The sequence below is a fragment of the Equus quagga genome, chromosome 9 (genome assembly GCF_021613505.1).
Source record: "Equus quagga isolate Etosha38 chromosome 9, UCLA_HA_Equagga_1.0, whole genome shotgun sequence".
Taxonomy (NCBI): domain Eukaryota; kingdom Metazoa; phylum Chordata; class Mammalia; order Perissodactyla; family Equidae; genus Equus; species Equus quagga.
In genome coordinates this window covers 14,242,982-14,254,874 of record NC_060275.1, presented here as the reverse complement: position 1 = coordinate 14,254,874, position 11,893 = coordinate 14,242,982, and the positions used below count along the sequence as shown (strand labels likewise).

The window sequence follows — 11,893 nt, the reverse complement described above, 5'->3', positions numbered from 1 at the left end:
TTGCGATTCCTGATTTCTCTCTCAGCTACACTTTTACGTTGCTTCATACTTGGCTCCGACCATACGGTTCTGTCACCCTCAATCCCTTTGCTGGGAGTGGATTGGGATGTGCTATGAAAACCATTCCTCTTGGGTTTTGTGTGTTCCATTTACAAACAATGAACTCACGGGGTTTCACAGTGCTTAAAGGGCTCTGCAAGTTGTTTAGAGGGAATAAGGAACAGAGATAGGAAGTCCAGGCCTTTCTAGCAGCCCTTTATAAAGGCTTCCTCTCTAACCCACGGCTTCCAGAAAATAGCAGGCTGTGGGATAGCTTGTAAAGAGAGGCTGATGGTGGAATGCTTTGTTCTAAAGGAACAATAACACAGACTTAGAGATAATTACCTTAATTTAAAGCCCATTGAGTTAATGACCATATATTTACATTTCTTGTACCCCCTATCTAATAGGTTAATTATTCTGATTCACGGTCATAAAAAGTCACAGAATCACTTGCTGAGCACCCATCCTTACCAGTTTCCACAGGTTGTAGGCTCAGCTGTTCCCTCCTCTGCATGATACTGAATTGGCTTCATCAGAGCACAGACCTTAGCTGCAGACAGTCCTCACTGGCTTCCAGGTACACGTTGGGAGGTGGACAAACTGTTATTGGTAAAGGTGCCTTTTGGGGCTAGAAGCTATATGTGTTGCAGGTCTTTATTCTTGGGATCAGAGAGACAGCAAGGTGCTAAAATTATGGTCCTGCTACTTTCTAGCATTGTGACTGTGAGCAACTTATCTGAGTCCCAGCTTTCTCATTTGTCATATTGGGATAATAAGGTCTCCCCTCAACTTATTGGAAGGACTGAATGACATAATGGGTGTGGAAGGGCCTGTTGCATCTTAAGTCCTTCATAAATGTTCATTATATCTAGATGCAGATAATACAGTCTGGGTTGTAAGCTCCTACTGCATTAGGTATCATGAGTGCAGGCACGATCACGGTCCTGGTCACTGTGTACCCAGCGCCTGACACAGAGTAGGATTCAATAAATAGCTATTCACCAAATGAATGTCTGGGCTATTATTTTAGTGCAATACTCAAGGGGCTTAGAGTTTTGCCTCAACTTAAGATCAAACTGAAATGCATATTTTTAATTTAAAAAACTATTTCATATCAGTGTATTATAACATTTCTTCTATGTAAAGAGAGGTTATATATCTAAGGATATAAAAATTTCATGGGTTTTAAAAATTATGTTTCCTCATTTAAAGCAAGTATCAGCAAATTTTTCAGTAAGGGACCAAATAGTAAATATTTTTGGCCTTGCAGGCCATATGGTCTCTTCTTAACTACTCAACTCTGCCATTGTAGCTTGAAAGCAACATAGACAGTAGTAAATGAATGGGCATGGCAGTGTATCAATAAACCTTTATTTACAGAAACAGGCAATAGGCTGGATTTGACCTGTGGGCTATAGTTTTTGTACCTTGATTTGAGGGATGAAGCCCTGATTTACGATTGTAGAAGAAATAGATATACGTCATATAAATTTGGCTAAGAAATGAGAAAAAGTTAATGCAGTCCTAATTCTGCGTAATTATAATAATAATACTAACAATTGTATAACACATTAGAGCAAGGAAGGCCAAATGATTGTCCCTATTTTTTTATAGGTGAAAATTGAGGTTCAAGAGGTATTTGCTCCACGTCCCAGGCTAGTAAGAGTCAGACCAGGATCTGGATCCTCTGACTGCAAATGAGCAGCTTTTTCTGTGACGTATTTATTCTTTGCCATCTCCCAGCTTTAGCTGTCTTTGATCCCTGTGTCTCTGTCACTTGGGGCAGGCAGTGGCCACTATTTCCAAGCCCCGAGGCTTCAGTTTTGGATCCGAGAGAACTGAGGGCTTTTAAGGAAAGGGTAATTGATATCTTAAGGTGATTGCAAGTTTTAAAACAAGTTTATTGTTTTAGTCTTTATTACTGTTTCTTTTTGTTGTTTCAATGGAATATATATGTTTTTCTTTTAAATTTTATGTGTTGTTACCCAGGCTTTTAAGTTTGGAGGATAAAATGGTGAATGTCAGGTCAACTGTCTAGTTTAGATAAAAGATACATTTTTCATTAGATTGAAGGTCTCTATGCTGACATTTTCCCCATAAACACGGTTTGTTTCCTCAGTATTATGATGTAAAGTTGGATGAAAAAGAGCTTCTTTACAATATTTCAAAAATACTGCCTTTACCACACAGGAGAGTTTTAATCCTATTGTTTTGCACCACAAACTGGCAAAGACTGTCTAGTGAATCATTCTGGCATCCCTGAATTTTTAATTCCAGAAAGAAAAAGTTATTGAAGGGTTAAATGCTTGGCTCATAACTCATGAGGAGTTGTAACATATCTAGGAGGAGCCTTCTAACTCTGCACTTGATGAAACCCTATTTTTACAGCCTGTTGACACAGAAAAACTTTTTAGCTTGTTTTGAATAGCACTGTCAGGTTAGTTGACTCCAAAATTCCTCCAAACTCTAGTGTAATTCTCTAACAGTCATTGACATTAGAGACACTGACTTTCTTCAGTCTCTCAAATGAGATCACTAATGCAATGTCCCAAAGGGCACCTGGCATATGGTAAGTGCTCAGTGAATCCTCATGCCCTCTTTAGTGATTTTTACTTTACCTTAATATTTTGCTACACTTTGTGGTGGATTTCATCACTACTGATTTAACAATCACACCAGACAAAATTTTTAGGCTTGTAGGGCACAGTCATCTGTAGCCAGGTCTCTGTTGGATTATTTGAGAAGACAAACAGGTGCAATCCTAGATTAAAGATATTCAAATAAGCTTTGAATCTGCTCAGGCATCCAGAAGCCCAATGCCATGTGAGTATCAACAGCCAACAATAACAAACGTGACAACCAGAAATCCAGGGAGCCAGGTGAAAAAAAACCCATCCTGTTCTAAATGTAGATAGTACCCTTTTTGAAAGGTGAAGCTGGACAGCAACCACATGAAGTAGTTACGGAGCAACTGGCATGAAGTATTAATTGATTTACATGTTGAAATTTTCTACTCTCTTGTAATTCATAACCAATGACCAAACTCAGCCGAAAAATGATGGGTTTTAGAATCTTGTGGAAGCATTTAGAGAAAAAACCCAAGTATTTTCAAATGAAAAAGCGGAGAAAATTAACAGCATATTTGTTTTCTAGGTTTACTACTGATAAATGAGTCCCTTTTGATGCTCAGCTACTAATTTCCATTGGTCAATATCTTACCTTATAAAACTTGTTTTTCTTGTTTCACTTATACACTAGCTGCATAAGTAGCTTACATTCTCCATATAAACATACATATACATATAGTATATATAACCAGCTTCTATTCTCCATAATGGCAATATCCCCTGCTTTAAAGTTTTCTTTTGAATTTCCCTGTGTCTAATGTAATCATATTCGTGGAGTCGGAGCTCAGATAATGTTGTCAGACGAGAAGCTGGAAAAGGGAGACAAAGCTGTCAAAAGGGAACGAGGCCTCATTTTGTCTATAAATCATGTCGATTCCCCAAGTTTTTACTCTCCCTGACTCTCCTCTGGTTACAACCTTTGTGCCCTGTTTACTGGCCCCCATGCTTATGGTCCTAAACTAATCAGAATTCTAGAATGTTAGAACTAAAAGCAACATCAAAAGTTATTTGGGTCTGTTTTAAAACTTCTGCTTTTTCAGTTGTGGAATATATTTGTCCCATGAAAGCTTTATCAGAAGCTTAATTAGAAAAAAGGAAAGGAAGGACAGAAGGAATGAATGAAGGAACGAAGGAAGAAGAAGAAAGGAAGAAAGTAGGGGTATGTGGGGCTCCAAAATTCCTTGAATAGATTAAGAAGATAACTAGACAGAATTTCCAGAGATACTGGTATACAGTTGATCAGTCCTTTGGTGTCTAGCAAATTGTTCTCTTCTGGAAAGTTACCCCCACCTCCCCCGTCTCTCTGTCAGTAGGTCTTGATAATTTCTATCTCCTGATTGGTATTCAGCTATTCTAGTCAATAAATGAAATCGTAATCCCCACTCCCGCCCAAGGCTGCTGCAGGGAGAAAAAACAACTTTGAAAATAGCTTAAACTACATTTTGCAAGTCCTATGTAATAAGTCAAAAAAAAGTTTAGAATAATATAGAAATTCATGTATAAGGGAATATCCAAGACAATGGGTGTGTGAAATAAAATAATTCTCTATTTATCAAGTATAGGGATTTGGGTTGAAAGCTGTGGGTCAAACATTATTATGAGGCCTCTGAAAAGAGACCCAACTGGAAAGAGCAAAGAAAATATAAACATAGTAAGTTAAATATTTAATTTAGTTGAAAGCATTTAGCATGAGAATTTATTTAAAAATATATATGCCACACATTCCTTTTCTTTCTTTTTTTCCCCTTTAATCAATCATTGATAATTTTACCCTGGGTTCCAAAATGGCACTTGGAAAGATGCCATTGTGGGAGGGGCAAAGTTAATATATTTCCATTCCTGATGGGGTGTAGATTGAAACTTACCTGGCCAGCTGTTAGCAGCAACTCTGAAGGCAAGAAGGTAAATGCTAACATTACTTAATTTCATTTTTAACAATGAACACTGCATTGGAAAATTACGTTAAATAATAGAAACCCAAAGGAGATTTGATTGAAACCAAAGGATATGCTAGTTTTATTAAGTCAAATGTCTTTTAAAAAAGAGCAATTTTGTTTTATGATGTTTTGAATTTTTTGTAAATGTGGCAATGCCTGCTAGGACATATTAGTGGTACCTGTCACCTCCCTCAGCCCCCAAACACATGGTCTGATGTCTGATGTATCTGATTGATTTTTTAAAAATATGGGTATTTGAATAATTTTTTAAATCTTTACATAATTGACAGATTGTATTTCATCTTTTTATTAATTATTTCTGAAATATAAAATGGTAAGATATTTAGAATATCTATATCTTAAATAGTATGAGTTTGCATTTCTTTTTTGTAACAAAGTTGGAAATGCTTTTGATTGCATCTTTCACATGTATTTCTTTGTTTTTAGATATTGTTTATCATTTAATTAGTTATAACCAGGTTTGAATATTTATTCCAGCAGAATACCACCTACCCGTGTAAAGTTGGACTTTCATTCTTAGGTTATTAATAGCCTTGTGGAAATTAAGGAAATTATAACATGTGAAATATTTTGGGATATAATTTTTTCTTCCTACTATTTAGGAAAGAACAGTTTCACCCAGAATACTTTGGTTTGTTGGAAAACCTACCTAGTCTGAGATTTACATTTTCACTATAAAGGAAACCAGTTTAATAAGTGAAGTATTTCTAACATAGTAGAGAATTAATCAATCAACAGTTGACTCTACTATGTACCATCTCTATTAATTACAGCTGCCTGAAGAATGTATACAGAATTAATATGAGGTACTGAATTATCATCTAATATTTCAAACAGAATTTTAGAATTCTTTACAACGGAAAAGGGGCAGATGATAGCAAATAATCCATAAATACTTGTTAAGTGCTCTTATCTGCCACCATCTGTATTCTTTACTGATGGGATACAAAAATGAATAAAAAACATGGAACCTGCTCTCAAGAGAATTATCTTTTGGAAGCAATGACAGAAATATAAAAAAACAATTACCTTACGCAATGATAAGGGGAATAGAAGTATGAATGCCGTGTATTCCAGAATGAACGAATCCTGCCAACACCTTAATTCTGGACATCTGCCTCCAAAACTGAGGGAGAATAAACTCCTGTTATCTAAGCCACTCAGTTTGTGGTAATTTGTTACGGCAGTTTTAGGAAACTAATTCATAACCACTAAACAAAAATAGATCTCTATCTGTATCAATATCGATATCAACATCAATATCTGTCCAGGATGATGGTGACTTTAGTTTTCCAGTTTTTAATAACATATTGAATATTTGTGTATGATTGTATCTCAGTTATGTAAAATGAGTACTGTCTGTTTACCTATTTTCCTCTGATCATCATTTTCTCTGTCTCGTGTTTTTTTTGGTTTTAGACTGTCATCAGTTTCACCATGGATTCTCTTGTTGCAGCAAACACTAAATTTTGCTTTGATCTTTTCCAAGAGATAATCAAAGATGATTATCATAAAAACATCTTCTTCTGTCCTCTGAGCCTCTCGGCGGCCCTTGGCATGGTCCGTCTGGGGGCCAGAAGTGACAGCGCACGTCAGATCGACCAGGTGCGGATCCAGGACCTCCGGTCCACACGCAAAGTCAGACTCTAATTCGGCTTTGGCAAGACAAGCTGCTCGCTGCACCCTGGGCTTGCTTGGACTCGCGTCTGCCCCGCAGCCTTCATTTATATGCTCGCCTTGCTTTCTCTTCAATCCAAACATTCTTCAAGGCTCTTTTAAACCTCCACCTCCTTTGTGGAGCCTCCCCAACCTCACCAGTCTGACAGCTTTTCTCATTCATCTTCTTTGTCTCTATCTGTCTGCATGTCTGTCCCCCTTCTTCTCTGTCGTTATTGATACCAATATTGCTAGGAATTTTTGATGTATGTATGTGTTTTCTCTCTCACTCATTCCATTAAATAAATATTTAGTAAGCATCGACGATGTATCCAGTGGCTAGAGATCATGGCATCCTCCTTGACTCCTCTCTTTCTCTCTCACTTCACATAGATTTGTCAGAAAACCCTCTTGGCTTTTCTTTCAAAATTTATCCAGAACTTAGGCATTTCCCACCATTCTCTGAGGGCTGACCCATCACTGTCCCTTCTAACCTGGAAATAACTTCTTAATGGGCGTCCATGCTTCCACTGACAGTCTGTTCTCAACCCAGTTGCCAGAAAGATCCTTTCAAAACCTAAGAAAGATCCTGTTTCTCATCTGCTCAAAATCCAGACTTCCCATTTCACTAATGAGAGCAGCGGAGTCCTTGAAACAGCCCGTGAGCATCTGGGATGTGACTTCCAGAAAACCTGGAGACTCAATCTCTCCTCTCCTGCTTCTCACTGGCTCCAGCCACACTGGGCTCCCAGCTCCCTTGGCTAAGTCATTCCCACTCCTGCCTTAGGGCCCTAGCTCCCTTCCCTTTGTCTGATGGCTCTTCCCCCAGATAACAGATCTATAACTTACTTTCTCCCGCAGGACGTTGATCAGAGTTGACCTTCTCAACAAGGCTTACCTTGACCTGTGAATCTAACACTCCAATGTGGCCACCAACCCTGTACGATTTTCTCTTACCCTAGTTATTTCCCCCTACATGCCATTTTCCATCTTCTAACATACTGCATACAGTAGTTAATTACTGCGTGCATTACTTTTTGCATGTCCCCCCCCCCCCCCCCCCCCCACTAGACTATAATCTAGAGGCAGGAATCTCTGTCCGGGAACAGTGCTTCGTTTATAGTGGTAGTCACCCAATGTAAATTTGAAGAATGAATGAATGAAAGTGACAAGAACAACTCCCCAGTAAACTACAGCCCCTGAGTTTGATCTTATACTTCCCCGGGTCAGGGGTTATGCCTGAACACAGCTGTTGTCCCTAATATGGAGGGGTGATGTCTTGGATTAAGGCAGAATGTGCTTAGGGTCATTCTACTTTGTTCCTTTATTTAGATTTTGTATATTATTCCATTAGCAAAACTTAGCTTTGGAGTGTGGTTGGCATCCTCCAGTTCGGGTTTCGGATGTTCTTTCTCCAGGCACTTGGTTGTCACCCTAACCCTAACCTTAATCTTAACCCTAACCCTACCTGCTCAGCAAACCTACCCTGAGCAGTACAAGATGTGCTGCTTGTCTCCTACCTTTCCGCAAAAACTTGTCTTTTGCTGTCCTGACTCGCTTGATTGATTTGAAGCTCTAGATCGGTGGTGTCTAATGTGAATATAATTTAAGTCATGTACATCAGTAAAAATTTTTAGTAGCCATATTAAGAAAGTGAAAAGAAATAAGTGAGAGTAATTTTAATGATATATTTTATTTGACTCAATACATTCAAAATATTATCATATCAACATGTAATCAATTGAAAAATTTAAAAGAGATTTTTTACATTCTTTTTTTTTTTTCCATCCTAAGTCTTCAAAATCTGGCAAGTGTGTCTTACATTAACAGTCACTTCAGCCTGGCTCAATGGCCACATGTGGCTAGCAAATACCTTGATATTCTTTTAGTTTGGTTACATTCATTCTTAAATGCAGCCCCAGTGGGGGGTAGCATTCAGCTTCCTTCCCCTTCATTGCATCTCACAAGCCAAGTCAAAAAGAAACATCCATTTTGCTTTTACTGTTGCTGATTGTTTTGTTTGACTGTATAATCATTGCCATTATCACATTATAAAAATGTTTCTGAAGTTATTCAGACTTCCTGCTGTTCATATGGTCTGAGAGACCCCATACCATTATCATGCAGGTGCTACACTTCAATGAATTTTCCCAGAATGAAAGCAAAGAACCTGATCCCTGTCTGAAAAGCAAAGCACAAGAAGTGCTGGTTGACAGCTCTCCTGAAGAGCAGAAAGAAACGACAGGGTCTCTGAATCTGCAGGTGAGCCCCCACGAACTCCTGTCACTCTTCCTTACAAATTGCTTGCTCTGGCTGGACTATATTAGGCGATGGTTGCTTATCCCCAAATATCCCTTATCCCCTGGCTGTCCTCAACAGCAACAACAATAGCAATAATAATCCAGTATGACCCGCAATTCTTTTCTGATTTTGTGCCTTAGATGTCCTTGACTGTAAGCTGGTTTCCTAAAGAGCAGGATCTAGTATCTTCTGCTTATGATAAAGAAACTTGGATCATAGTCCCAGTACTTGCTATCTTTATAGGCCACAGGTTCCCAGGATGGACCACAGTTGAGGATGAAGGGCAGTAAGGGGGGGAACCAGCTGTGGGATAACCCAATCTCCCTCTCTCCACTTTTGCCTGGTCTATTTAATGTTGAAATCTGTACTGACACCCACAACTTTTATTGGTTGTCTCATACCAGGAGCAGGAAAGATACTCTCCAGGTTAAATATCCCCTTACCTTAGCAAGTTTAAGAGGATAGAGACAAGATTGTCTGTATCCTGTATTTTTTTGAGTACAGAGAAAAAAGAGGTGCGCTAATCTGAATTATAGTGTGCATTGCTGAGTCACCAAATACATTTTTCCTGGGTGATCTTGACGATAATGTGGGAGCCATGATCTCCCACTAGGACTGTCTCTCACTCTCCATTCCTCTCTTCTTCTCAGTTTGCTCCCCCACATGGTAAGAAAGCGAAACGACAGCTTGCTTTAGTGGCATTTAACTCCTCTGAGAAGATCCCGTTTTGTTTCTTTTGTTAGGCCGCGTCTTCAGGAGATGAGAGCGCACTGCTCAGCTGCTACTTCGGGCAGCTTCTCTGCAAATTAGACAGGATCAAAGTTGATTACATTCTGAGTATTGCCAACAGGCTTTATGGAGAGCAGGAATTCCCAATCTGTCCGGTGAGTCAGGCATGACTGGGGGTTAAAGCTATCTATAATATGCTATTGAAAAATCAGTGTGTAGCTGGAATACTCAGCTCCCATCTAGAACACAAACCTCTCTGACAGGAGGATGTGCTGTGGCTTGGCGGGATGTCGGAGACCCACCTTTCTTTCCCACACCTTCTGTTGCCCTCCTCCCAGTTTTCAACTTGAGCGGTTTATGGGGCCCGCTGTGAGTGGGATCAAGGCGGGGGGTGGGGGTGGGGTGGGGAGGGGGGGTGGGGAAGAGGGTCACGTGACTAACAGCCTTCGGAGCACGTGTGGATTTGGTAATGGTGTTCTAAAGTCAAGGTGCCTGGCAGATGATGCACGTGGTAGCTCCTCTTCCTGTTACCCCCACCTCCTCCAAGGCACTTCTCCAAAATGTCCTTTTGTGCCACGATCAGGCCACCCTGCAATGAAATTGTACTCACTAAAGATGCGAGTGGCACGGCAGAAGGAGACTGCATTTGGAGCCCAAAAGGCGTGTGTTTCGTCTCTGTGGCCTAACAGCTTTGTATCTAGAGCGAGATGCATCTGAATCTGGGCTTCAGTTTCCTCCCTCACCACTAGAAGGAGCCATGTACCTAGGAATAAACGTGAGGCGTGGCCAATGGCAGATGGATACAGCTGGTTAGGGCTGGCATCCTGAGAAGAGCGAGTAGCTTATTTTGACCGAAATAAGTATGTTCTCCTACAATGAAAATGAGATTTCGTATGCTTTCTTTTAAAAGTAGCATTATTGAGATATAAATTTACATATCGTACACTTCACCCATTAAAAATGTGCAAATCAATGTTTTTGGTGTATTACATTATTAATTTTTTAAAAATTGTGATAAAGATATCTGTAACATAAAAATTGCCATTTTAACCGTTTTTAAGTGTACAATTCAGTGGCATTAATTACATTCACAATGTTGTGTAAGCATCACCCCAAACAGAAACTCTGTAACCGTTACTGGGTTATTAAGCAGGGTTTTAATTCTTAAAAATAAAAGCATTTTACAGCTAAGTCTCTCACGTTACCTGATATGTATCTTGTGATGTCTCCATAAGCGGAATGGCCAAATAAAAAGACATCCGGTTGGAAAGTCTTGTGCCATAGTAACTATGGACTGCTCCGTGAATAAGCATTCTACATCCTAAATTGTCACCACAACAGCAGAGATGTCTCTGGCTAGTTAAGACTGGGCACAGAGAGAGACCACAAGCATCCAGCTTAAATGATTAGGGGCATCTTTCTCACTAGGCTTCTCATGACTGCCTCACTCTTAACTATTAGCATAATTGTGTGATTTTCTTGCATTATTTCTATTTATCCCAATTTATCAGGAATACACAGATGGTGTGATTCAGTTTTACCACACGACGATTGAAAGTGTTGATTTCAAGAAAGACACTGAAAAGTCCAGACAAGAGATTAATTTCTGGGTTGAATCTCAATCCCAAGGTAAGAAAAACCAAACACAGTGTAGCTAGTATTCTTTTCCATTTAAAAGAAAACGTCAGCCCAGCATTTCAGATTGCTAGTCTGTCAGAGGCCAGATGCTCATGCATGTGGAGTGGGTCCAAAGTGTGTTCTGCTGGTGTCAAACAGCTAAAATGCTTAGGTACTGTGGTTACTTATTGTGGCTCCTTTGCTCCCTCACAAAGATGAAGTGGCTTTCAGCCAAGCACAATGCCAGCAGGATGTTAACTATGTCCATTTTTTTTTTTAGGGGTCAGTAAAAAGATTCTGAAGAAAATCTAGTTACTCAGAGGGAAACGAAAATAATAAAATCCTTATTCTTAACAACTTTTCACTAGGTAAATAGGTATTCTCTGAGTGAAGGGGGACTTACAGATAGTGATGAAGGGTGAAAATTTGAGTTCAACATAAATGACATAATTTTTAAATATAAAGCTCCCTTTCCAGCCCATCCAGCTCCCTGCACAATGGAAGTCTCTAAATGGAAGAGGGATCAGACTGGATGAACGTGGGCTCCCAACATGGCCATTCCCTCCCATCGAGGTTTAAATACAATCTGCTATGCTACCTCTCTTTCTGGCAGCCTGGTTCGTCCAGCACGCTTGCCTGTCTGCCAAATCCTCAGCCTCGAGGCATCTGGGATTAATCTTCACTTACCCTCTACTCTTTAATGTCTTCCTTCTAATCTTTTCTTCACGTAACTCAGTTACACGGTTATTCCAAAAAATTATAAATTGTGCTACTGTGGAATATTATCAATCTTTATGAAATAACTATACCTTGTTCCTGTGCTTAACTTGGTAGAGTAAGGGGTTCTTTACTGCTCTGATGCTTGCATTAAAAGCAAAACAGAAACCATGTGAAACTGGGCCTGACTGCAGCTAAATTAGTTAAATGACCTTGTGTTGATAACCTTTCTGGTTCTCAGCAGCC

The 11,893-nt window shown here is 39.5% G+C and overlaps 1 protein-coding gene across 2 annotated transcripts in view; it reads left to right on the top strand.

The window, feature by feature from the left end:
• The first annotated feature begins 518 nt into the window (after window positions 1–518).
• SERPINB12 (serpin family B member 12) overlaps window positions 519–11,893 on the top strand; it is an 18,774-nt gene continuing 7,399 nt past the window's right edge. The window contains exons 1-5 of one of the 2 annotated variants that reach the window (XM_046671509.1): window positions 519–619; window positions 6,047–6,232; window positions 8,411–8,545; window positions 9,328–9,468; window positions 10,825–10,942. In XM_046671509.1, coding sequence (XP_046527465.1) covers window positions 6,065–6,232; window positions 8,411–8,545; window positions 9,328–9,468; window positions 10,825–10,942 — 562 coding nt within the window. In that variant the 5' untranslated portion in view covers window positions 519–619; window positions 6,047–6,064. Of the gene's footprint in view, window positions 620–4,531; window positions 4,572–6,046; window positions 6,233–8,410; window positions 8,546–9,327; window positions 9,469–10,824; window positions 10,943–11,893 lie in introns of those variants that run through there. The other variant, XM_046671508.1, reaches the window with a different exon arrangement.